The sequence below is a fragment of the Urtica dioica genome, chromosome 10 (assembly GCF_054948205.1).
Source record: "Urtica dioica subsp. dioica isolate 48M chromosome 10, U.dioica_male_clone48M_v1_H2, whole genome shotgun sequence".
NCBI classification, from domain to species: Eukaryota; Viridiplantae; Streptophyta; class Magnoliopsida; order Rosales; family Urticaceae; genus Urtica; species Urtica dioica.
The window spans coordinates 20,777,941-20,803,637 of record NC_142765.1 but is presented as its reverse complement, the minus strand read 5'-3'; the positions used below and the strand labels follow the sequence as shown (position 1 = coordinate 20,803,637).

Sequence of the window (25,697 nt, the reverse complement as noted above, 5' to 3'; positions counted from 1 at the left end):
CTCGGAACTTAATGGACACGATGGCCCCTCTGATTCTCGGGCCCATTCATCCGGTGAACACATCCTAGCGGCGAAATTCCTTTCTACGAAACCTCTGAGCAAAGCCACACTGTCAGCCGTCCTGACGAACGCTTGGCGTGGGGTGGGGAAGTGGACGCTTAAGGAACCCAAACTAGGTTTGTTCACGCTCTGGTTTGCACTCGCAGAGGATAGGAGAGCATTCCTTAATCGGAGACCCTGGACGGTAAAAGGAGCCCAACTCTTGGTGGAAGAATGGCCGGACCATCTGAGCCTCGACGAGATAGATTTCTCCTCAAGCCCGTTCTGGATCCGACTGGATAATCTTCCTCCGGCGATGGCCAACGATAAGGGCGTCAGGAGGATCTCAAGTCACTTCGGCGAGTTCCTAAAATGCAACATGAACTCAAGGAGTCGCTACGACAACCACATCAGATTCCAAGCCAAAATTGCAATTACCTCGCCTCTTTTTCCAGGCTTCTTCCTCGACAGAGAGGGCCTTCCCCCGACTTGGATGTAGGCGAAGTACGAGAACATCGGCCTCCTCTGCTTTAGATGTGGATGCCTGGGACATGAAGTTGCTGATTGCCACCGGAGCGCCGATACGATGGTCACGGAGGTAGGCGGCGGAGAGGTACCTGTATATGGGCCTTGGTTGGATGCAAAGTCAAAAGCCAAGAACTGTTTCACGGCGAGGAAAGATGGTTCTTACTCAGCGGGGAGGGCCGTACCTCAGGCGGGGTTAAGCGGGAACCCTTCTTCTGGTAGCGTGGCGCCCACGCACCGGGAAGCGCGTCAGGTTGAGGGAGCGGATCCCGAGAGGTTTTCTTGGGCCAAGACCGGAAAGGTGACAACCTGCACGTCTTTCCCGGATCCTGGGGAAACAACCTTACCTCATTTGTGTTTAGATCTCGTTGAAAGGCCCCTGAAGAAGAGGAAAGATGAAAATCAGAACCTTGTTTTAAGGAAGACCTCTGACGGTTCTCTGCCCACTGTGACCACTCCTTTGAATTTTATGCACAACTCTCAAGTTGATGTACAGCTAGGTTTGGATAAATTTAAAGCAGTGAACCCTCCTCATGGGTTGGGCCGAAATGTAAGTTTGCGCCCAGTTAAAGAGGTTTGCAGATCTACAGCCCATTTTTCAAAAGGGAAGGATATGGGTTCTCATACCAGCCTGGGCTCCATCGGCTCCGGGCCAATTAATACCGGCCCACCCTCCAATCTTCAGCCAGATCCTTTGGAAGTCGCTCGCCTAGGGGACTCCGTTCGCTCGGCGTTTACAAAAAAACCACTCGGCCCAAAGCTGCTCAAGTCTATTTCGTCACGTGGAAGTGCTCATTCCCGGGAACGTCGAGACCCGGCGATCACGACCACCAGGAAACGCAAGCTGCCAGCTGGCCGACCGGCGACCCTCCCTTCCCCAAGCAACACAGGGGTCGCTCCGGATGTGGGGGACTCTGTCACGCTACCACCCAAAGTGCTTTCTCCCACAGGAGATATGGCTTTCGGTTCTCCTGACTCTTCATCGGCGACCCTTGCGGAGCAAGGCCGCCGGGAGCCATGATAGGCCTTCTCTGGAACGTCCAGGGTATTGGCAACCCCTGGACGAGGGAGGCCCTCCGGTTCCACGTGTCAAAGCACAATCCCGAGTTTGTCTTTATCTCCGAGTCACGCCTATCGAAGTCGGTGGCCGAGCGTTTGAGAATGTTTTTGGGGTTTGGAGGGTGCTTTGCGGTGGAATCAGTAGGGCGGAGCGGAGGCCTGATCTTGTTATGGAACCTAGAAGCGAGTGTGAGTGTAGGCTCGTATTCTCGGTTCCATATCGAGGCCAGAATGTGTACTAATAAAGGCGTTTTCTGGAGATTTGTTGGATTTTACGGAAACCCGGACGTGATGTTAAGGAAATTCTCTTGGGAACTCCTACGGCGGGTTTGCGAGCTCTCACCGGGTCCGCTCCTTTGTGGCGACGACTTCAACGAGCTGTTGTCTGCACACGAGAAGCGTGGAGGGAATACGAGGGCTCCGGGGCAGATGCGTTCAGGAAAGCTGTTGATGACAATGACCTCGTGGACCTTGGGTACACGGGTGATCCTTTTACGTGGAGAATGAAGTTTGGTGATGTCTTTATCTGGGAGCGATTGGATCGGTGCGTGGCCAACTCTGACTGGGTCTCGGTCTTCCCCTTGGGTAGCGTCGAGCATCTTGAATTATGGGCGTCGGACCACAGACCCCTCCTTCTCCGGCTCGAGGGGAATGTTTCGGGGGCTGCGGGTAAAAAGCAAAGACACTCTCGACGGTTCTTTTTCGAGGCTGCGTGGTGCGAGGAAAAGGAATGCGGTGATATCATCGAAAGGACATGGTCGAGCAATGTCCATCGGTCCTTGGCGGAGTGCTCTAAGGCCCTTTCCTTTTGGGGCCGCGGGAAATATCGGCAAATGCGGGCGCTCATCGAGAAGCAACGGGCTACGCTTGAGGAACTAAACTCTTCGAGTAGGCCCATCCAGGAGGCTGCGGTGCGCTTAGAAGAGAGACGGCTTAATGTGCTCTTGGATAAGGAAGCTACTTATTGGAAACAGATGAGTCGCATTGCCTGGCTGAAAGATGGAGACCGCAATACCAAGTTCTTTCACCGGAGAGCCACGACACGCAAGAAGAAAAATCATATTACGGGTCTTTTTGACGAGCACGGTGTATGGACCGAGTCCGCAGAGGAGGTACAAGCCATCATTTATCGTTATTTCACTAATATGTTCTCTTCCTCGCAGCCGAGTGGTGTTGAGTTGGCAGAGATCTCGAGGGGAATTGCCTCGGTCATCACAGCCGACATGAACGATCTTCTTCTGGCCCGGTTCACGGAGGAAGAGGTCAAGAGTGCTTTCTTCGAGATTGATCCGACCAAAGCCCCTGGGAAAGACGGTTTTCCGGGGCTGTTTTATCGCAAATTTTGGGATGTCGTGGGCGACGATGTTACTAGCTTGTGTCTCCGCATTTTGAACGAGGATCATGAGCTCGGGGAGTTGAACGAGACCGCCATCGTCTTAATCCCGAAATGCGAGAAGCCTTCCCGGATGCAGGATTTTCGACCGATTTGCTTGTGTAATGTCATCTACAAAGCGGTGGCGAAATGCATCGTGGCCCGCCTCAAGCCCACGATGAAAGCGGCTATCTCCGACAACCAAGGTGCTTTTGTGGGAGAAAGGCAGATTATTGACAACGTGATGGTCGGGTTTGAAGGGCTACATACGATGCGGAGAGGTAGATTCAGAAATGGGTTCTACGGAGCCCTTAAATTGGGCATGTCTAAGGCCTATGACCGGGTTGAGTGGGACTTCATCGAGTCTATTATGCTAGCTCTCGGGTATGATAGACGGTGGGTTCAGCTTGTGATGAGGTGTGTGCGAACTGTCCGCTTCTCCTTCGTGGTGAACGGGGAATATAAAGATGACATCGTTCCGCAAAGAGGGCTTCGCCAAGGGGATCCGCTCTCCCCTTTCCTCTTCTTATATTGCTCCGAAGGTCTCTCGGCCCTCCTTCGTCGAGCGGAGGACCTGAGTTTGATCAACGGTATCCGTTTTGGCATTCCGGGGTTTAGAGTCTCCCACCTTTTCTTCGCCGACGATAGTATTATTTTTTTTCAAGGCCACGGGGAGTCAAGGGAGGGAGGTTAAGAGATGCCTCGAGACGTATGCGCGAGCTTCGGGCCAAGTTATTAATTTCGAGAAGTCGGAGGTGAGCTTCGGGAAAAAGGTGAGGCCGGGGCCGAGAATGGATGTTGTTTGGGCTCTTGGAGTTGCTGAAACGGAAGCCCATGAACGTTACCTCGGCCTCCCCATGACGACGGGGCGAAGCAAAGCGGCTATCTTCCGCTTCCTCAAGGAGCGGGTATGGAAAAAGGTGAAGGGTTGGAAGGGCTCGTTTTTCTCGTTGGCCGGTAAAGAGATTATCATCAAGGCTATCATTCAAGCAATCCCTAACTACGTGATGCATTGTTTCAAACTCCCAAAGACTCTTATTACGGATCTTCACCGCATGGCGGCGGCTTTTTGGTGGGGGAGTGATGAGGAAAAACGCAAAATGCATTGGGGGACGTGGGAGAAGTTGTGCGAACGCAAGGAGAGAGGCGGACTCGGCTTTAGAAACCTCGAACGGTTTAACCAAGCCCTCTTAGCCAAGACGGTTTGGAGGGTGCTGCGATTACCCGACTCGTTGGGAGCTAGAGTCCTCAAAGCTTCCTACTTTCCGAACTCGAGCATCCTAGAGGCCTCGAGCTCCCCTCACGCCTCTAGTTTATGGAAGGGGCTGCTTTGGGGACGCAAAGTTATTGATTTGGGAACACGGTGGCAGATCGGGAGAGGCGACTCGGTCGAGGCGCGATCCGGCAAGTGGATCCCTCGCCCCGGAAATTTCAGCCTACGCGTTGGTAATAGGATACCACCCGGGATCTCGGTGGCGAGCCTTAGGTTCCCTTGGGGGGAATGTGGAGCTTCTTCGGGGCTGGTGCGAGGAAGATGATGTGCGTGAAATCCTTAGGCTCCCCGATGGAGTGGGCGCTAACGAGGATACACTATGTTGGCACTTCTCGGAAGACGGTGAGTACTCGGTGAAGAGCGGCTACCGAGCCCTGAGCGATCTCATTCCCGTTGGCGAGACGTCCAACTCCAGCGCTTCGAGGAAATGGTGGGAAAGCCTTTGGAAGCTAAAGATTCCTCCCAAAATTCGTTTCTTCCTGTGGCGGGCGGCTCGGGGTTGGATCCCCTCCGGCGGGAACCTGGTGCGACAGGGCATGCCCATAGACCCGGGCTGCCGGAGATGTGGGGTGCCGTATGAAGATACTTTCCATGCACTGTGGGGCTGCCGGAAAATCTCTCCTCTGTGGAAATCCACGGGCTGGTGGGCGGACATAAAAACCAACTTCTCCGGCGACATCATCGATTTCCTTTCCCGCATGAAAACGAGTCTCTCAGTGGCTAACTTTGAAGCTTTTGTGTTTATTTCTTGGAGCGCATGGAACTACCAGAATGACGGTTTGCACAACGGGCGGGTGAGGAATCTAGTGGACCTCGCCAATTGGTCTACCGGTTATCTCGAGGAGTTCCGGAACGCATCACGCAACAACAAGCTGAGCCCCCCGCAGACCCCTGCCCGGCCCCGTTGGCCCCCCTCTCCCGACGGTTTTATAGCGATCTCGGTTGATGCCGCTGTTTCGGTGGCATCCCAAAGATGCGGTATGGGTGGAGTGTTTCACGCCGCGTCGGGGGCGGTGCTGTCTGCCTTCGCTTATCCTGTTGAGCGCGGCTTCTCGCCACTCGTCGCTGAGCTATGGGCAATTCTTCGGGGCGTGGAACTAGCTCGGGATCGAGGTTTTATTCGCGTCATGGTCCAGTCCGACTGCTCGAAGGCCATCTCCCTCATCAACCAAGACAACAGGCAGAGTACGGAGGCGGGTACAGTGGCTTCCGCTATAAAGTCCGCTGCCTCGGCTATTTCAGATTGTCAGTTTATTTTCATTCCAAGACTTTGTAATTCTGTTGCCCACGGGCTTGCGAAAAGAGCTATCCATCTTTTGTCCAATGAGGATTGGGAGGAGGCTGTTCCTCCTGAACTCTCCAAAACTGTTTTGGCTGATATGCCTTAATGCCATCTTCCCTGGTGTACCAGGTTTAAAAAAAAAAAAAAGTAAGAAGTAGTAAATCTTTAACATGATTTTTGTGCATGTGATGTGCCCGGCATGATTTTTGCTTTGAACTTTTATATTAGAAAAATAGAGTCCTTCGTAATTATTTGTAGGTTGTCACCGCAGGCATGACAATGAATGAAGTACTTCACCTTTCGCTAAAATAATTAAATAAAAAGGTAGATTTTGGATGCTTTATCAGTAGAATCAAATATAGTTTTTCTAATGATTATTCATTCATGAAACTAAACTAGAAGGGTATCAAGTCTGTATGTATCTCCAAGATTAAAAAATTAGTAACGATTCTTTTAATTTTTAAAATTGCACCGGACCGTTTGAAAATAATGGCTTAAAAAATTCATGGTCTGATTCACTTTACTACAAATATAGGCATCGGGTGCATGATGTTGCACCTAAAAATGTCGCATATTAGGTGCGACATGTCTCACCCGAAGTCGCACTTATTTGGCTTCAGAAAATCACAAAAAACGAGTATTAGGTGCGACATGTCGCATCTAATACGTTATTTTAATTAAAAAAAATTATAAATTTACAGCGAGGGCTAAGGCTGGCAAGGGCGAGGCTGGCGAGGGTGAGATCGGCGAAGGTCGAGGCCGGCGAGGGCGAGACCGGCGAAGGCTGAGGCCGGCAAGGGCGAGGAAGGAGGGACGGCGAGGGCGAGACCGGCGCTGTGATGGTGCAGACACGACCGTCGCGGTCTTGGATGGCGGAGGTGCTCTGTTGGAGGGCGGAGAGCAAAAGAGGTCGCGGTCTTGGGCGGCGGAGGTGCTCGGCGGAAGTGCTCGGCCAAGGTGCTCGGTGCGCGGAGGTGTCGAAGGAGGAGCTCGGTGGAGGTGATCGAAGGATGAGATCGTGTTTGACGACGTGTGAACGGCGAGCTCCAGCGTTGGAGGAGGGGCGACGAGCCGAGAGAGAGAGAGAGAGAGAGAGAGAGAGAGAGAGAGAGAGAGAGAGAGAGAGAGAGAGAGGCTATGTGAAGAATGAGAAGAAGAAGAAGAAATATCGCACCGGATACTAAAAAAAAAAATTAATTCGGTACAGTGAAAATAAGAGGAGGGATTTTAAGTCCGCCTAAAACTTTTAAAACTTTTAGGTACGACATGTCGCACCTAATACCACTTAAAATGAGCAAAACTTTTTGTTTTCTGGAAAGGTAATCGGTGCGACATGTCGCACCCACTGCCCATTTAGGTGCGACATGTCACACCGGATACCCTTGTATCAGAAAAGAAATTTGTAGTAATGTCAAGTTATAATTTGTACATACACTTTTGCGTGAACATCCATAAGCATAAAACAACACCAAAGTTAAAAACATGACCTTAACAATTGAATTTTAGGAAAATTTGTTTAATTTTTTAAGTGATGGACTTTTTTGACCAATTTAAATTTGTTATCAAATCAATAACTAGATTATATGCTTAATTGTATATAAATATGAAACATAAAAAGAACAAAACATAAAATAGATATGAAACGCCTTTTACTATAAAACAATGGGCGATTTGATGCAAAATAAATAATTCAATTTCATGAAAAAGTTGTAAGGAAAAAAGAAAATGACAACTATTTAAGACTAAACAAAGAAGAAGTGATAAATGAAGGGTTATCGCTTTTAGGTCGGTTGTGGCAAAAATTATGCAACTACGTGCACTTTTTAGATGAGATTTGAAAAAAATAATAATAATAATAATAATAATTAAGCATATGCTTATAAAATATTAAGGGTCTTTTAGTTATATAATCATTTGACTTATAACGTTTTGTATAATAATTAACCTTTTGTAAATTTTTTGTAAATAGCCACATCAATTTATTTACGGCAATCAAAAAGACAAAAAAAAAAAAAACCAAAAAATAAACGGGAATGTTTTTGGGTATTTTAATCTTTTTACGTGCCGTAAATAAGTTAAGGTGACTATTTACAAAAAATTTACAAAAGGTTGGCTATCTAACAATTTTTAAATTTTCGGTGGCTTATTTAGCTAATTTTTTTGAAAAATTAATGAAATCTCCGCTCAAATTTTTGTTTATGTCCACCCAAATATTTATCAATGGGAGTTAGAAATGCTTGCAATGGAACAAGCCGAGAAGGGGCTATGAATCATAGTTTAGTGTTATAATGTCCATGTGTTATTCTCCAGAAAGCATATATATAGTTGACATTCACTGTGTGATTCAAAAGACCCATGTTTTTTTTAAAGGAATGATCTTATTAACTATCAGAGTTAGTTATAGCCTACAAAAATTTTAGACATAGCTCGATAGCTCATTCGAACAATTAAATGTCTTGAATTGAAAATGAGAAGCAGAAGACAAGCCGATAAAAATAAAGGAGGCAAAGGTCTATTCAGTTCAACCAAGTAATGCCATAACCTGCTAAGAACTTCATTGGCCTCTTCAACAAAGATCTTCTGCAATTTTTGAAGCGAGCAAGAAACACAATCATGAGCTCGATTCCTTCGTCAATCTCGAACACTCAAGGAACTCTACACCTGACAAGAGACTAAACATAACTTGTCTTTCCGACTGCAACAAATTTTTTCCTCTTTTGCTTAAAACTTCTTAACCCACGATGACTAGCTCATCATGGTATGCAAAAACCACCCAAAAATAGTGAATTAAACGTCGTGCAACCGACATCCGAAAACCCAATGTCCAGAGAGAAAGCTCAATAAGAGAGAGACGGTTATTTTTACCCGAACACATTAATTTTTCTTCGATTTATAGCTCCCCTACAAGGCTTACTAGAGTAGTGCACTAATTTTTCGGCGGTCTGAGACCGCTAGTGAAAAATAAAAAGTAAAATTAAGGAAATTTACAATTATATGTTAGGGTTTAAAAGTCATGATAAAAAAAAAATTGAGAAATGCCAAGTCTACATTCAAAATTTTGAATTAATTTTATTCCCTACCTATTTTTTCATAAAAAAAAAAATACAATATCCTCGTTAGTTATACATTTTCTGCCATTCCCCCTCCTATTGTTCCTGGGCTCCAAAAGAATTAATAATTATATTATTCATGAGACTTGGGCTCATTTCCATTATTTCAAGTATCATCACACGTAAAATATGAAATTTATCTTTATTATCATTTCATTGGTGACCGTTAATAGCTCATCTCTCTGTGCCCTCGCTCTGAGCTCGCCTAATCGCATACTCATGGCTCGTCTCTAACCGGAGACGATCCGTGACTCGGTGATCGGACGATACCCCCAAAGTGCAAAGCTAACCTGGTTGGTTGATTTACTTTCCAGTTTCTCATCAATCGATTTTTCTTTTATATCTCTCTTTGACTCTCGCTATATTCCTCGCTCTCAACCTCAAGTCTCCGAAGCCAGTTCTCTCTCTTTCTCTCTCTCTCTCTCTCTCTCTCGGATTTGCCAATTCCGAAAATCTCTGACTTTGATTTCTTTAGTAAGTTATTGGCCAATGAAATCGCTCAATTGCTGACTGATAAGCCTCTTTTTTTTTTTTTTTTTTTTTTTTTTTTTTTTTGCTTACTGTTTATTCAGAGAAAAGAACGTCGAAGTCTTGATTTCATCAATGTTGAAGCCTTCACATTCTCTTCCCTTACAAAACATCTCTCGAACTCCCGCCAAATTTGCTTCGTTTAAAGAGATATGCGAGCAAAGAACCCTCGACGAAGCTTTTCGGTCGCTTGGATTTCTGTTATCGGACCGAGCTTCGCTTCGATTGTGCCTCGACGATGTTTATTCGCCCATTCTCGAGCTCTGCGCGCGCAGAAAAGCCTTGTTTCCGGGCAAACAAATCCATTCCCATGTGATTAAGTCTTGTTCTCTATCTGAGTCTGCATTTTTTGGTACGAAGCTTCTGTTCATGTACGGAAAGTGCGGTGCTCTAGAAGACGCAGAGAAGGTGTTCGTTGGAATGCCCGAAAGAACAATTTTCACTTGGAACGCTATGATTGGTGCTTGTGTTTCGAACCACGAGCCTTTAAGAGCGCTCGAGCTGTACAGAGAGATGCGATTCTCAGGGACTCCCTTGGATTCGTATACGTTTCCTTGCGTATTGAAAGCTTCCGCGGCCCGTAACGATCTCCGCTCAGGCGCCGAAATTCACGGCCTGGCTATCAAAGGCGGGTTTGATTCCGTATCATTCGTCGTAAATTCTCTGGTTTCAATGTACGCAAAGTGCAGGGACCTCGACGGGGCGAGAGTTTTGTTTGAAGAATTACCCCTGAAAGAGGATATCGTGTTATGGAATTCGATGATGTCAGCGTACTCTGCGAACGGGCGATCCGTAGATGCATTGGGACTCTTCAGAGAAGCTCAAAGAACGAATCTTTCGCCGAACTCGTACACTTTCGTCTCCGCTCTCCAGGCCTGCGAGGATCCCGCTTTCGAGATTCTGGGGAAGGAGATCCACGCCGGGACTTTGAAATCGAGTCATTGTTCCGATCTTTACGTGGCGAACGCTTTGCTCGCGATGTACGTCCGATGCGGTAAAATCGCCGTTGCAGTCAGAGTCTTTTCCGATATGGCGAGCAGAGATAACGTATCGTACAACACTATGCTCTCTGGCTATACCCAAAACGGCCGATACGAGGAAGCGATAGAGCTGTTTCGCGAGATGAAGCGCAGAGGTCGAATCCCCGATGAGGTGGCGGTATTGAACGTTGTCGCCGCGTCTGGTCGGCTGGGAAATTTGCTGAACGGAACGGAGATTCACGCTCACGCCTTGAAAATGGGTTTAGACTCGAATCTGCAAATCGGAAACACGCTGATCGACATGTATGCCAGGTGTCGCCGCGTTGAGTACATGGGCTCGGCTTTCGCTAGACTGGCCGTCAAAGATTTGATCTCGTGGACTACGATCATTTCGGGCTATGCGCACAACAATTTGCTTCGTAAAGCCGTCGAGCTCTTTCGAGCGGCTCAGTCTGAAAGGGTGGAATTGGATTCGCAGATGGTCGAGAGCCTTTTGGCCGCCGGAAAATGCTTGAACTCCGTTCGCTTGGTGTCGGAAATACACGGCTACACTGTGAGGAGGCTTTTGTGCAATCAAGTCCTTAAAAACTCGTTCGTGAACTTATACGGAGAGTACGGCCAAGTGAAATATGCAAACAGGATGTTCGAACGTATCGAGTCTAAAGACGTCGTGTCTTGGACCAGCATCCTGTCTTGTTACGTTCGTAACGGGCTCGCCAACGAGGCGTTTGAGCTTTTGGAAAAGATGAAAAGAGCTGAAGTAGAGCTTGATTCGGTAGCGCTCGGCGGTGTACTCTCGGCCGCTGCCTGTTTGTCCGCCTTGAACAAAGGAAAGGAAATCCACGGATTTCTTATCAGGAACGGGTTTTCCTTGGAGCGTTCGATTGATATCTCTCTAGTGGAGATGTACTCAAAGTGCGGGGATTTGAAGAACGCGTGTAAAGTGTTCAACAGCGCTAAAGACACCGCCGATCTTTTCTTGTGTACTGCCATGATCAATGCATATGGACTGTTCGGAAAGGGGGAGAAAGCTATCGAGTTGTTTGATAAAATGGACGGTCTGGGATTAGTTCCAGACCATATTGCCTTTTTGGCGATTTTATCTGCGTGCAGTCACTCAGGCTTGGTCGTCGAAGGTAAAAGATATTTTACTTCGATGACAAGAAATTACCGATTAGAACCATGGCCAGAGCATTACGCTTGCTATATTGATCTTCTCGGTCGCGCTAACTGCTTGGAAGAGGCGTACGAGTTTTTGACCGCCATGAAAACCGAACCAAGTTCTGAGGTATGGTGTGCTCTACTCGGTGCTTGTAGGGTTCACTCAAACAAAGAGTTGGGAGAAATCGCGGCTCGGAAGCTTCTCGAATTGGAGCCGCGAAACCCCGGAAACTATGTGCTGATATCTAACGTCCTCGCCGCCGACGAAAGATGGGCCGACGTGAAAAAGGTCAGATCGAGAATGAAAGGGAGCGGGTTGAAGAAAAATCCCGGGTGTAGTTGGATCGAAGTCGGAAACAAAGTACACACGTTCATCGCCAGAGATAAATGCCATCCCGAGTCTCGAGAGATATACGAAAAGCTAGCTCGAATCACCGAGGAGTTGGAAAGGGAAGCGGGTTATGTGCCGCGAACCGAATCGGTTTTGCACGACGTCGAGGAAGAAGAGAAAGTAGAGATGCTTTACGCGCACAGTGAGAGGTTGGCCATCGCGTACGGCTTGATCAGAACCCGACGCGGAACGGTTATTCGAATAGCGAAGAACCTTCGCGTCTGCGTCGATTGCCACACTTTTAGCAAACTCGTGTCGAAGTGTTTCGGATGCGAGCTCGTCGTCAGGGACGCAAATAGGTTCCATCACTTCAAGGATGGAGTTTGCTCATGCGGTGATTTTTGGTGATCGAAAAAGGCATTCTTTCGCTCGATCACGTCACGTTGAAGCTACAATTATCAAGTCCTCTTATATCCTATTATTATCAAGTTGAAAGAAATCAGGTTGGTTGATTAGTTTCTTTTTTGTCCTTGGTTGATTTATTTTATTTATCCTCGTTTTGTTGAACCCTCGTTATATTATCAGGCGTTCTTTCGCTCGATCACGTCACGTTGAAGCTACTATTATCAAGTCCTCTTGTACCGTATTATTATCAAGTTGAAAGAAATCAGGTTGGTTGATTAGTTTCTTTTTGTCCTTGGTTGATTTATCTTATTTATCCTCGTTTTGTTGAACCCTCGTTATATTATCAGGCGTTCTTTCGCTCGGTCACGTCGTGTTGAACCCTCGTTATATTTCTTGCTCTTAATCTCAAGTCGCCGATGCTGATTCGCAAATTCTGAGCCGAGCCCAGAAAATCCAGGTATTTCTCTCAACATATCTCACGGTATTTGGTTTCTCTTTCTGATCGGAGTTATGTATATACAGCCTGATTCTACTTTTGATGAGCTGTTGGGCTGCTCGGAGATGAGCTTGAACAGGTTTTCGAGATGCTGTCTATTCAGGTGAATTTATGTTTGTTATTGTAACCCATTATTAAACATGAGGTAAATGCTAATGTGGGCAAATACAAGTAGACTAAGTTCATCACATCAATGTCACGTGCGTCGTCCGTGGTGATATACGGCGTTTCTCCTAAAACATGGCCGTGCTTGTGAAGTGAAGCCTAATGTGATATTCTAGGGAATTTCATGTATTTGTATTATGACCATTGGCGAACGAAGTCGAGCAACTTTCGAGGTTTCGCAGGTTTTGTGGCTTGGTTTGCTGTTTGTAGAAAGAATGCGTGTTCGTGATTTAACTTTTAAGTATTAAACTCGATTTCCAGAACTGTAGCTTTGGTTTATTTATATTAGAACTGAAAATGAGGAGCTATCTTAATTCTACTAAAACAAAATTACTTTCATTAATCGCATCATAAAAAGTAGACGTAATGGGAAATTATTTATTTGGTAGCTGATGGTAGAAACTAGGGGTGTGTGAACAAAAATTGTAAACTTTACGGGAGCACAAATTTTTAAACTGGTATTGTGAATTAAAATGATGTGATTTTTTTTTCCTTAATCCACTCAACTTTATAAATATTCTTAAATGGTCGGTTACAAATTTTGAGATCCCGGTTTAACTTAACTCAGACCGGACTGGTTTCAAATATATATATATATATATATATATATATATATATATATATATATATATATATATATATATATATATATATATATATATATTAACCGCTTAAAACATCTCAATTGGGTTTTGAAACCAAAGCTGACCATGCACATGCACAATAAAAATAACTTTGAACTGATGTTACTTTGTAAGTGTTTATTTACTTGAATCATGTTCCATACCAAATAAAAACTAATCATGCTCTAAAATGAATTAAATGTTCTAAATGTTCATCATCGGTTATATATTATATTGAGAGAACATAAAATGTGTATGAAAGACCAACTTTCCAATTTTGAAGCGTGCCATTGATCAATACTAATTATAGAATGGTATTATGATTTTAATGTAGTGGTCGTTTTGTTTTACATGGTTTAATGCATATACTATATCCTAAAGATACCTCACTAAAATATTATGATAATTCTTTATTTGAATTCTCAATTTAGAGTTCATGAATTGGTGGCCTTTATTTTATTTTTTCTTTTACGGATAATCGAGCAGAGAAGATCATGGACTTTTTCTTTTTGGGAAAATTCCTTCAACTATTTCAAAATAGACACATAATATTCTAAATACCTATAATTTGAAATCATTCTTGAACTATCTCAAACCCCAATATCCGAAAATTACCCTTAACATTATTATACTTAATTCCTACTAAAAAAACTTAAATCGTGCTTTTATTTTTCGTAAATATTTTTTTTCTCGATTGTCACCGGCGAGTCTGAAAAGCAACTCGTTTCTAAAGGCGAAGACAAAGACTATGAGCAAGTACATAACAAAAAAAATGCATACACAGAATATGATATTCTCATAATAATAAGAGTAAAAACTTTGTGAAAAGGTAATCCATATAATTTTCACACCCTTTGACCCAAAAACCTGCTGTAACATGTTTCAAACTGTTGGAGCAATAATAAAATAGATGAACAAAAAAAATAAACCCCCACTTATTAAATGTTACAAAATCAGTGCAACTTATGATAGTACGTAAACCCTTCACTTGCGAGACCAACCCCAAACGCAAAACCTGTTGACCATGTTTAATATGTAACTAAAAAAAAAAAAATCACAAACCATAACAAGAAAGAATCAGAAAACTACTAAACTTTTCTACTAAAATAAAAAAAAAAATCCTAGACCATGTCTAACACTCCGTGAACCGCACACTTATAGTCAACGATGGTGGAAACGAGGAGTACGTCAACGACACGTCGACACATAGGGCACGAAGTGTTTCTCTCGGTCCACTTGGCAACGCACGCCACGTGGAACACGTGCTCGCACTCGCTCAGCACCGCCACGTCCGACTCGCCGTGAAAATCCTCCAAACATATCGAGCAGTTATTCTCGCCCACCGAGTCTTTCCCAATATATCGCCTGCATTCGTTCGTGCGTATCGGCAATTTATCGCCGCTCGGGGCGCGGCGTTTTCTCGCGGACGTCAAACAGCGAAGTACGAACAGATATGCGAGCGCCAAAGGGAAGACGATGAGAGGTCCCAAAAAGAAAGTGGACATTGAGAGAACGTAGTCAACGATTGCGGTTACGAGACGATCAGCCTGGCCTGTACTTGGGTCGTTGAAGCTGAAGAAATCCAAGGAAGCCATTATATTATTATATGTTATTCGTTTTTTTTTTTTTTTTAATGAAGAATAAAATTATGAGTTAAGGGTTCGGGGGTTTAGGTTTAGTGGTATATATAGAGTGGATATAATTATGTATACGTCAAAGTCGAATTCTACTTTGATCTTAATTTATAAAAAAAAAAAAAAAAAAAAGATTTACGGGATTATATATTGACGAAAAACACGTAAGAAAGCCCTAATTAATATATATATAGCTAAAATAAGGAAAAAAAAAAAAGCCATTTTAAACTAATTGATTAGCAAAATAACTAAAATTTCAAATTTTCAAAGTAGCTAAAATTTAAAATAAAAAATAAAAAATTTGACAACAAAATTAAATTTTTTGACAATTATTTTAAACAATTTATCACTTTCAACAAAATTAATCCGAAGGTAATTTTTTTTTAACTTAGTTATTGCACATTTTAACAATTTCACTAATTTTATACAAACTTTTGACTTTATTGTAAATCTAATATTTTTAAATTGACTATTTAGCTAAATCACTCATAAGTTCTCGTTTAACATTGACTACTTTATATCAGTTATTCGTTTTTGAAGAAATTCAAATTATACCGATAAACTTTTAAATTAAAAAAGTATCGCTTACTGTTGTCGACGAAAATCGGACAACAAGGAGGACTTCGGGCGGTTCGACCTATGGTCAGACCACGTGGCTGCGGCCGAGCCGGGTTGTAGAAACTCGAAAGTCACGAGTACCCTCTTCTAGCTCAAGAACGTTCTAAGTTCGTCGCGGAGACCTGAGAGTAAGAAGAAGAAGAAAATAAGCTTAGAGGGGCGCAGAGGCGGTGCCTCTGACGCGCGCTCCGATGCTCAACATTAGTCTGATTATTATGTGTGTAAGGTTGGGGTGTCGTTAATCTTTGAGAATTTTTTAGAGGATCAGGCTCGATCAGAGTGAAATTATGTGCGGATAGTCTTCAGAAGCGTTTCACCACTCTGGAATCGAGTGACTGTGTTGAGAGAGATTATGTACCTTTATACCTTTGTGGAGAGGAGCATTCATAGTGCCTGGGAGACTGAAAAGAGCCTCAAAACTCGGATTAGGCGAAGGCAAGGCGGGCGCGGAAGGCTGGACGCGCGTGCATGAAAATACAAGCGCGCGCGCCTTGCGTTCACGCTAGAGCGGCGCACCTGCCCGTGGCGCGATCGCCGAATGCAAGGCGCGGCGCGCCATGGTCGTTTTTTATATTTTTTTTTTCGTTTTTCGTTGCCTTTCTTTGTGGGCTCATCTCGAGTGGATTTTTTAGTCTTTGTGGGCTTGGGTCGGGCCTCTTAGTGGGCTTTGACGTGAAATTCTTTGTTATAAAAAATTTAATAATTTTCGAAAACAACTGACAACATGTACATACAATTTTGAGAACTTTTATATAGAAAATATTACATAAAGTACTCACATACTCGATATAATTTTGGAATACCGTAGCAATGATAAATATATGGGAAGGCATAGAGACAAAACAAAGGAAACTAAAAAAGAAGACGGATTTTATGTTTAGTTGATATTACAGGTTGAGCTCAAGATTATTTTGTGCCTATAACAATTTTATTTTTTTTGGACTTTTGTTTTATATATTTAGACTATATTTGAGTGTATTAAATTAGCCTAGTGTTGTTAATTGGGTCGGACCGCCCGTGCGCTGACTGGGCCTGACCCTCTTTTTAGAGGTTTTGGGTCGGTTCGGCCCTTTTCGAAAAATGATTATTTTATGATTATAGTCTGAGCTTTTTAAGGTTTAGTTTAGACCATTTTCAAGCCAAGGCCTGGGCCCAGCCCTCGGCACCAAGGGTAAAGGGTTTGAACCTAGGTTGGGCCTAAGGTTCTATTCTTTAGGACCGACCCAACCCTTCAATAAAAATGTTTGGGTCGACCTCAGATTTTTTTGGGCTTGAAAGAAAAAGGCCGGCCTGACCCGACCCAACCCTTTTGACGCTCATTCGGCCCAATTGTGCTGATGGCCTTCTCTTTCATCACCTTCTTCACTTCCACTCTCCTCGCTGACTCTTACAGGGCTCCCAACCCCGTCACCGGCAAAAGGAACTACACCTACATGGACGCCGTCAAGGCCTACTTAGGTCATTTCATTTTCAGTTTTCTTATTATGTGTCTTTTCTTTTGTCGAGGAGGAAAGAAATTCAGCAAAACTATATTCATTTATTTATATAGTACATGAATTAATGTCTTTAATAAATATTAGTATCAGGTCTTACATAGGTTAAAAATCACACAATACCCATCTTCTTTCTTTGATACTCTTACTAAACACGTGTCATTCACAAGGAAACAAATCTCCCAAGAATTAAATTTTTTATGCAGAACAGGATTTAATGTCTCTTGATTTGGGTTGACCGACCAAAGACTCTAATTAATTACATCTTGGGTTGGGTGTCCCAAGAGAAGGATGTCTCTTCATATATATGCAACATGGCATACCTTAATTACCTGCATGCAAACAAATGAGCTTTTTAAGGTCTAGTTTAGACCATTTTCAAGCCAAGGCCTGGGCCCAGTCCTCGGCACCAAGGGTAAAGGGTTTGAACCTAGGTTGGGCCTAAAGTTCTATTCTTTAGGACCGACCCAACCCTCCAATAAAAATGTTTGAGTCGACCTCAAACTTTTTTGGGCTTGAAAAAAAAAGGCCGGCCTGGCCCGACCCAACCCTTTTGACACTTTTATACATAATATATTAAAAAAAAGTTTTTTTTTCCATGGTTGGTAAAAGAGTCTTGACCTTTTTTCTTTTCCGTCAACCTTTTGAAAACAGACAAAATTGATTGTTTGGCTAACTATCAGAAGTCACCCACAACATATAACTCGAAGTCACATCTTTTATTTCCTTTATTACAAGCATGAATTTGATGAATTGATTTTATGCTTCGTGGAGTTCGTACGACTCAAATAGTACAACATTTTTTATCAGACATCGTCGTCTGCAACCAATTTTTATGATTTTGGACTTTTTAAGACCCAATTTAGGCCCTTTTCAAGCCCGCGTCTGGGTCCGGCCAGTCGAAGACTTAGTTCTATGTTGGGTTTAAGGTCCTGTTCTTTAGGCCCAGCCCTCCAATAAAAGAGTTTAGGTCGGGCCTAGACTTCTTTTGGGCTTGAAAAAAAATGTGCCATTTTGACACCTTTAATTTAGACATAAAACAAATGTGGTTACTAGAAAAAATAGGTTTTGATGAGAGTTTTTTAGTACTACTAATACTAATACAAAATGTGGCTTTGACGATGATTCATAAATAACTGTTCTCCGAGCCTCTTCAATGCGGCAGGATTTATGTGCGCCCCAACGAGAAACAAGTTGTACGGCCGTTGTATCAATCTGTCGTACACCTTTGAATAGTTTAACATTATTGGGCGACATTCAAAGTACTTCTCACCGCAACGTGAGACCTTATTATCGCGAGAAACGTGTTGTACGACAGAGTTCAATGTCCGTCATTTAACATGATTATTGCATTTTCGGAAAATACAAAATACAATGGAGATAGAATGAAATTGAAATTAAAAACGGAGTTGACGAAGAAGAAAGGGGAATAAAGTATTTCAATTTAATATCTAAAACTAGTCTATATTTGCAACTCAAAGAGGACTGCTAAAAATTAGTCTATTATTAGCTCTACTAATAAAATTTGGTACATTGTTGCATAAATGAAATCTATCAATGGGAAACAAATAAGATGGAGTAACTCAAAAAGTCGTGGGTCGAATGAGAAAGTTTCCCCCTAAGAAATTGAAGAATTTCTTTTAAATACAAATGATTACCCGCAAGTTAAATTGTACTTTTAACTATATAAATATTATTAATATAACTCAAATCTTCCATCTCTAGCTAATGGTTTTCAAAGTAAATCAAAGTAATTGATAATTTTCTTTTAATCATTATCTTAAATTTAATTTATTTTAGGGTCAAGTGGCTATAGCCAAATAGAACTTAAGGTAAATCAAAGTCATTGATAATTTACTTTTAACTACTTCATACCATTTTTCCTTTATTTTATTATTTGATCGTCAATTTAATTAGAAATGGTAGTCAATACATTTGATTATTTGATGGTCAACTTAATTTAATATAATGATTAAAATAAAATTATCAATTTAATATGTTACACCTTAAATTGTAATTAGAAATTTATTTGGTCAAGGTAAGACCTTTTTTTCTTCTTCTTGGGCCGGTGGTTCGGGAACAGACGGTTGTGGTGGTGGTGGTTCGGGGTCGTCGAGACTCAATTGCTCAAGGTAAAGTCTCGAAATTATTCTTCCCCTTTTCGAGTTTCAGAAAAGCTAGGATTTGTATTTTTTTTTAATATCTGAAGTTAAGAAGTTTTGGGTGGAATTCAATGATGATTCGATATTTGTTCACGGGTGTTTGAATTTCACGTGATTCACTTATAAGTTTCGTCATTTGAATTTAGGGCTTTTCGGATTTAGGGTTGCCTGAATCCATATTCGAGTCTATGTGTTGTTTGTGCTGGGTTTGCTGATTTTTGATGATTTAAGTGGCATATTCGAATCTCTTTCTCATTTCATTAGGTTGAGCTCGAACTTGAATATGATTGTTGGGGGTTTCAAAATTCTCGAGCTTCTGATTTGATTGGGCCTTTGAGAAATTAATCAAATCTGAGAATGAATTATTAAATTGAATCTGAGATTGAGGGTTTTGGAACCCAAGGGCTCCTAGATTTTTTTTTTTCCCTGAATTTTCGATTGTTGAAATGACCCTGAGAAGTGCTGATTAGCAAGAGTTGGATCACTAAAATTCGTGTGGAAAATAATATGAAATCTGCCGAATCTCCGAATTGTTGAATCTGAAAAATTTAGTTTTTAAATATTATTTGTTGATTAGAATCTACGGAAAGTGGAATCCGATTACTGTTATTTTCAGATGTGTTTGTACTGCTGATGTTGAATGAGCTTCAATTGAGTGATATCGTTGGCAAATTATGAGTCCAGAAATTGAAAAAAAAAAAAAAAAAAAATAGTTTGGTTCTTTGATTGCCATTGCAGATCAAATCAGTAAGTTTCTACAGCTAAGATTAGTCTGTTTCCTCTATGCATATTTTAAGTTATCAAATAGGCTTTCAAAATTTCCACCTTGAAGATGGTCTTACACAAGAAAAAATAAATAAGAAAGAAATCATTGCATCGTTCACATCGTTCCATCTCTCATTTGATTTCGTCGCCCAATACAGATCTCGTAGTAAAAATGCAAAGCGACGACAACTTCCGAGTCCGAAAGCTCGAGATCTCGGACAAGAGCAAGGGCTTCATCGAGCTTCTCAAACAGCTCACCGTCTGCGAGTCCGTGTCCGCCGAGGCCTTCGACGAGCGGTTCAGAGAGCTCGAAGCCCTTGGCGACGACCACGTGGTCTGCGTGGTCGAGGACAAGCGGTCCGGGAAGATCGTGGCGACCGGGACGGTGTTCGTTGAGCGAAAGTTCATCAGGGGTTGCGGAAAAGTGGGCCACATCGAGGACATCGTGGTCGATTCTGGGGCCCGCGGCTTGGGCTTGGGAAAGACGGTCGTCGAGTTTCTGACCGAGCGCTCTCGTTCGGCCGGGTGTTACAAGGCGATTCTCGATTGCAGCGATCGGAACGTCGCGTTCTACGAGAAGTGCGGGTTCGAGAGGAGGTCGATCGAGATGGCCAAGTACTTTCGCTGACCCTCGTCTAATTTAATATTTACGTAATGCTGAATATACCTTGTTCATTGAGATCTTTGCGACCGTCAGTGGTTCAAAATTTAGTCTATTTGTTTTCATTGGTCGAAATGAGATGAGGAATGCTTTATAAAATTTTGATAGAACTGTGAAAGTTCAAGTTTAAGGAGAACGATGACAGGGTAACTTGTTTTTTTTTTTTTGAGCTCCAAGCAATCAGATTAGCCTCGATGGATTATCGTGTTACATAATTAGATGAGGAATGCTTTATTAGCTTTTGATAGAACTGTGAAAGTTAAAGTTTAAGGAGAACGATGACAGGGTAACACGGTTGAAGAACAAGTTGCCTCTTATTACATTGTTTTTTTGGAGCTCCGAGCAATCAGATTAGCCTCAATGGAGACAAGATAAGACTTGGTGGCTGTTTGATTATCTGGATCTTCGCCGCGATTGTGGGCACAAACAATGAAACCATGATTCAATTTCAAGTATAATTCAAGAACCCCACAAAGCATTTTACAATTTGTGTACTAGTCATGAAGAGATGCCACGGCTTCGACCAACATGGTAGGTAACGATTTCGATTAAAAGCATGTTGTGTTTACTTAGAAAGTCAGTCTCCGAGATAAATTTATCCTGTGGATGTTGGTATAATCTTATCTACGAGAAGTGCGGGTTTGAGAGGAAGTCGATCCATATGGCCAAGTACTTCCTTTGACTCTCATCTAATTTAATATGTAATGCCGAATATACTCTGTTCCTTGAGATCTCTGCATCGGTAACGGGTTCTAAATTATTTGTGTTCTGTAGTGGAAATGAGAGGCTATATCTCTCTCTGATGACATAATTAGGTGAGAGATGAGGTATTAACCTTTTGTTAAAAACTGCGATAGTTTTAAGTTTAATGTGAGCGGTGAAAGATGAACGGTTGGTTAGACAATGAAAAGGTTTACGTAACGTACTAAAGCGATACTCAGTCTCGGTAGAAGAACAAGTTGCACTGCATTACATTGTTTTGTGGACTTGTCGGATTTGTTTCAAAGAAGCCCAGACAAGATTCGGTGGATGTTTGATCATCTGAATCATTGTCCCAATTGCGGGCACAATGAATGAAAAGATTCGAGTACCATTCAAGATTCAGAGCAATGTGTAGGTAAATCGGGACAACTTGGGCGATCTCAGGCCGTGCCATGAATAGGGTAGGCAACGATTACGACGAAAGCATGTAAAAGTCTGATTGCAATTGATGTCTGGTTGAGGCCATAAATGGCTTTGCGAAGCCAATACAAAATAATCAAGAGGCTGTTCAAAACTTGGGGATCTATTTGTGGTTTTTGTTTGCTTGAAAATATTTATGTTCTACAAATTGGACAGTATGTCAAGTATAAGCACTCATAAAAAATTTGGATAGGGTATATATTGTTAAGACTCAGTGGATATATTTTATTTATTTATTTTATTTTATTTTAAAAGATTCTTTGTTTTAGTGAGTTGTTTAAGTTAGTTATATTATAGATATGTACGCACATACATTTTAATTAATAAAACGAGAAATTTCTGAAGGTTAGAACTAAACTGAAACATAACCATACTCTTTATTGACGACCACAACTTTCATGTATATAAAAAATAAAATAAAAAATTGAGGGGAAAAAGTTGCATATTTGCAGCTTGCAGAAAAAGAAATTATATTATATATATATAAAATAGAGAAATCCACTCTACTCACAAAAATACAATGAACTATTCTCATTAGCAATTTCTTTGATGGACAAAACATGAGATAAAATTGACATTCTCCGTAGGACTCGATGCTATATATGAAGTGTGATTTTTTCTCTTATTCTATTAAAAAATTGAAACGAGGATATATATAAAACGAACTGAGTAAAGCTCTTAAGAGTTCTTGCATTTCAAACAAAAGAAAAACTACGCACTAAAATGATGAATCTTAACTAAAATTTTCAAAATTGAGAAGAAAGAACAAGAGGAGACAATTGTAAGGATTAGAAACCCTTATCCGATTTAACAAGAAAAATAATTGATCAATCAAATAATAAATAACACAATAATCTATGTATGTCCACTGTATCGATGCAGATTTCATTATAATTTAAACGGAATTCAAATTTCTCTATACATCTACAAAAGACAAACAGCTCCCGTGGAATATAGAAGAAAAGTTACGGTGTATATAATACAATCGTAATTCTCAAAATGCCGATCAGTAAATAATCCTACATAATAATTCGCTCTAAGCTCGTTTGACATGAATTTTTTAAGTAAGGAGGTAACGAAATTATCTTTTTGGCGTTGGGTTCCATTACTCTAGAAAGGTTCACCTAGTAGTTTTTAAAAATTCTATATTTCCTATAATATTTAGTTGTCTAGTCTACAAATTTACTTGAGTTTTCTTACATGCACCTCTTAAAAAAAAAGGGGGAAAATATCAAGAGTACCACTCGTGTCTAATCGAAATACGAGATTTATCCATTCGATTTCTAGAAATATCATACATATTCCTTCAGTTTAATATAAATGATATATATACATCCATTAAAAAAATGTTATATTACAAATATCACCATTTTCGTTTATTTTTTACAAAAAAATAATTTGAACTCCCCAAAATACCCTTAATGAAATAATTTTTTTTATTTTCTATTCTATATACAAAAAAATTAAATTAATAAATTTCTTTATAAAAAGTTAAGGATTTTTTTTATAAAGAGAGATTTTGATTTTTTTAAAATAAAATAGTAAATAAATATTTATTCTATAAAGGGTATTTGAGGAGTTCAAATTATTTTTTTGTAAAAAATAAATGAAAATGGTGATATTTGTAATATAACATTTTTTAGGGGAAGTATATGTCATTTATATTAAACTGAATGAATATGTCTGATATTTTTAGAAATCGAATGGATAAATTTCACATTTCGATTAAACACGATGTATACTGTTGATATTTTCCCTAAAAAAATTTATAAATTTTATATTCTTATCATATGTGAACCTCTTGAATCGAAATTTGCCGTCTGATCTGCGAACGCTTTCGAACTCAATTATATGTAACCTAATGCGCGTTTCACCGTATTTGGAGATCTTATCTACTATTTTCTCTAGTGTGTAGCGCGATACAACAAACTCTTGCTCGGAGCGTTCACATCCTCATTAATTCCAGGTCAAAAAACACTGCTTGATAAGGACAATGATGAACAAAAAAGACGTGGTTGCAGAGAAAACACATATTCAACTCACAATGGAAGATTTTATATAGTCAACCATTCCCTTGGTAGAGTGGGTGAGAATATCCTCTAGCATAATGTAGCGAATTTTCTCGCACACGCAAGTGCACGTGGTCGCAATAGTAATAAATCGTAAGAACGAGTCGATCCCACGAGGACTAGTTAAATTGAAGATTCAAGATTCACAAGCTAATATAGAACTAAATATATTTGATAAGATTGTTGTCACAAAATTTAACTAACACGTCACAAAATTAAATAACTTGATGCACAAAATTTCTATTGGATAAAGGGAAGGACTATGGTTCATGGGTTCACAAAACAACTTGGATTCACAAAATTAAGAAAAGAAATAAGCTATTGAAATTCACACTTTTCACTACTCATACTCACTTTAATCGAATTTATAGATCTCTCTCAAGCATCTAATAACCTAAACCGATACCGGAATATCATCTCTCGATCTCAATTCCTAACGAGCACGGCTAGCATTAAAGAACAAGAATATTATCACGAGTCTAGAACAACCTAGCTATATCTAGCCTAGGAATGACTTCTAGTAACCCACACAAAAACACGACAACCTAATCTTTCTCAAGCATTAGAGTTGAATATAAAACAAGTATGAGTTCATGACCTTCATACAAGCATTAAGCATAGTTGTGGATTAAGGCAAAAGTGATGAGAAAAACAACAACCTAACAATTCTAATATCTTGAATCCTACATCATAATGAACCCACTACACCATAGCCCTACATGAAATTAGTTCATAATGATGACTATGACAATGAACATACATAAAGATGAACACAAAAACAATGAAACAAAAGACATCATACTTGAATAAAAAAAATAAGAGATAGGGATTAGAGGATAGAACACTATTTTAAAGTCGTAGCAATGGTAGAACTCAGCAACTTAATTCCTTGTCTTCAAATTTGAGCTACAAAGTTTGAACAACTGCTGGAAATTTTCTGGAAAAACTAATAAAAACTAAGAGAAATGAAAAGTTGTTCTTCATAGCACACTCCAAAACCCTTAGCTCCCACTTCCTCCTTAAGTATTGGTTTTTTTTAGGGTTTAGTGGACTTGTTTTCAAAGCAATCTAAGCCTTCCAATCTCATCCAATGGCTGAGATTCGCTACAAAAATCGAAATGAACGAGGCCTGTCAGAATGACCGCGCGCCGCGCGCTTCACCCTGCGCGCCGCGCGGTCCTTCATTTCGCTTCCGCGCGGTTCGCGCGGAAGACTCTGTGGTTTTGGCTTCAGACTTCCCACTCCGCGCGGCGCGCGAAATGGACCTCGCGGCGCGCGGAGTTGTCAAAAAATGTTTTTGACACTTCTTTTCTTCGTTTTTGCTCCGTTTTGACTCCGATTAGCATATTTTTCCATGTTGAGACCCCAAACACTAGTAAAACCCATATAGACCTGAAAATCCATCAAAAACACTCTAGAGATAATCAAAATCCTTGAGAACTCGTTGGATTTAAGCTCGGGAGATAGGAGTTTACGCGTGATTAACGCACCTATCACATAACACTTGGAAGTGCATGTGAAGCTTGATATTTTATTTATTTTTTATTGCAATTATGTTTATGTGGGTAATAATTATCCCTACTACATTCTTAATATAAGATAAGAGATCGATTTTCAAAACGAGAATTTGAAGCAAATATATATATATATATATATATATATATATATATATATATATATATATATTTGCTTCAAATTCTCGTTTTGAAAATCGATCTCCACACACGACCTCCACACAGGAGGTGGTGTGGAATTACCACTAGG

At 41.2% G+C, this 25,697-nt stretch overlaps 3 protein-coding genes across 3 annotated transcripts; all 3 read left to right on the top strand.

Moving 5' to 3' along the window:
* Positions 1–1,581: 1,581 nt before the first annotated feature.
* On the top strand, positions 1,582–5,656 carry LOC149383902 (uncharacterized). Its single transcript, XM_089627942.1, has 4 exons — positions 1,582–1,812; positions 1,923–3,537; positions 3,614–4,169; positions 4,366–5,656. The coding sequence occupies exons 1-4, from the start codon at positions 1,582–1,584 to the stop codon at positions 5,654–5,656; spliced, it is 3,693 nt and encodes a 1,230-aa protein (XP_089484068.1).
* A 3,126-nt stretch (positions 5,657–8,782) lies between these two features.
* On the top strand, positions 8,783–13,009 carry OTP86 (Tetratricopeptide repeat (TPR)-like superfamily protein). The gene is made up of 5 exons (XM_089629474.1): positions 8,783–8,953; positions 9,233–12,163; positions 12,246–12,331; positions 12,413–12,522; positions 12,588–13,009. The coding sequence occupies exon 2, from the start codon at positions 9,264–9,266 to the stop codon at positions 12,066–12,068; it is 2,805 nt and encodes a 934-aa protein (XP_089485600.1). The 5' UTR covers positions 8,783–8,953; positions 9,233–9,263; the 3' UTR covers positions 12,069–12,163; positions 12,246–12,331; positions 12,413–12,522; positions 12,588–13,009.
* Positions 13,010–19,122: 6,113 nt separating this feature from the next.
* On the top strand, positions 19,123–21,411 carry GNA1 (glucose-6-phosphate acetyltransferase 1). The gene is made up of 3 exons (XM_089628161.1): positions 19,123–19,226; positions 20,180–20,636; positions 20,968–21,411. Exons 2-3 carry the CDS (start codon positions 20,194–20,196, stop codon positions 21,035–21,037), a joined length of 513 nt encoding a protein of 170 aa, XP_089484287.1. The 5' UTR covers positions 19,123–19,226; positions 20,180–20,193; the 3' UTR covers positions 21,038–21,411.
* The last annotated feature ends 4,286 nt before the right edge of the window (positions 21,412–25,697 follow it).

What these genes read in the sequence shown, in the direction of transcription:
- LOC149383902 (XM_089627942.1), top strand. Translation starts at nt 1,582, where the DNA reads ATGATAGGCCTTCTCTGGAACGTCCAGGGTATTGGCAACCCCTGGACG. An exon ending in TATGGAACCTAGAAGCGAGT is followed by an intron (nt 1,813 to 1,922) that starts GTGAGTGTAGGC and finishes CGTGATGTTAAG; the next exon opens with GAAATTCTCTTGGGAACTCC. An exon ending in CTTCTTATATTGCTCCGAAG is followed by an intron (nt 3,538 to 3,613) that starts GTCTCTCGGCCC and finishes TCCGGGGTTTAG; the next exon opens with AGTCTCCCACCTTTTCTTCG.
- GNA1 (XM_089628161.1), top strand. Translation starts at nt 20,194, where the DNA reads ATGCAAAGCGACGACAACTTCCGAGTCCGAAAGCTCGAGATCTCGGAC. An exon ending in AGGTCGATCGAGATGGCCAA is followed by an intron (nt 20,637 to 20,967) that starts GTACTTTCGCTG and finishes GAACGATGACAG; the next exon opens with GGTAACACGGTTGAAGAACA.
- OTP86 (XM_089629474.1), top strand. Translation starts at nt 9,264, where the DNA reads ATGTTGAAGCCTTCACATTCTCTTCCCTTACAAAACATCTCTCGAACT.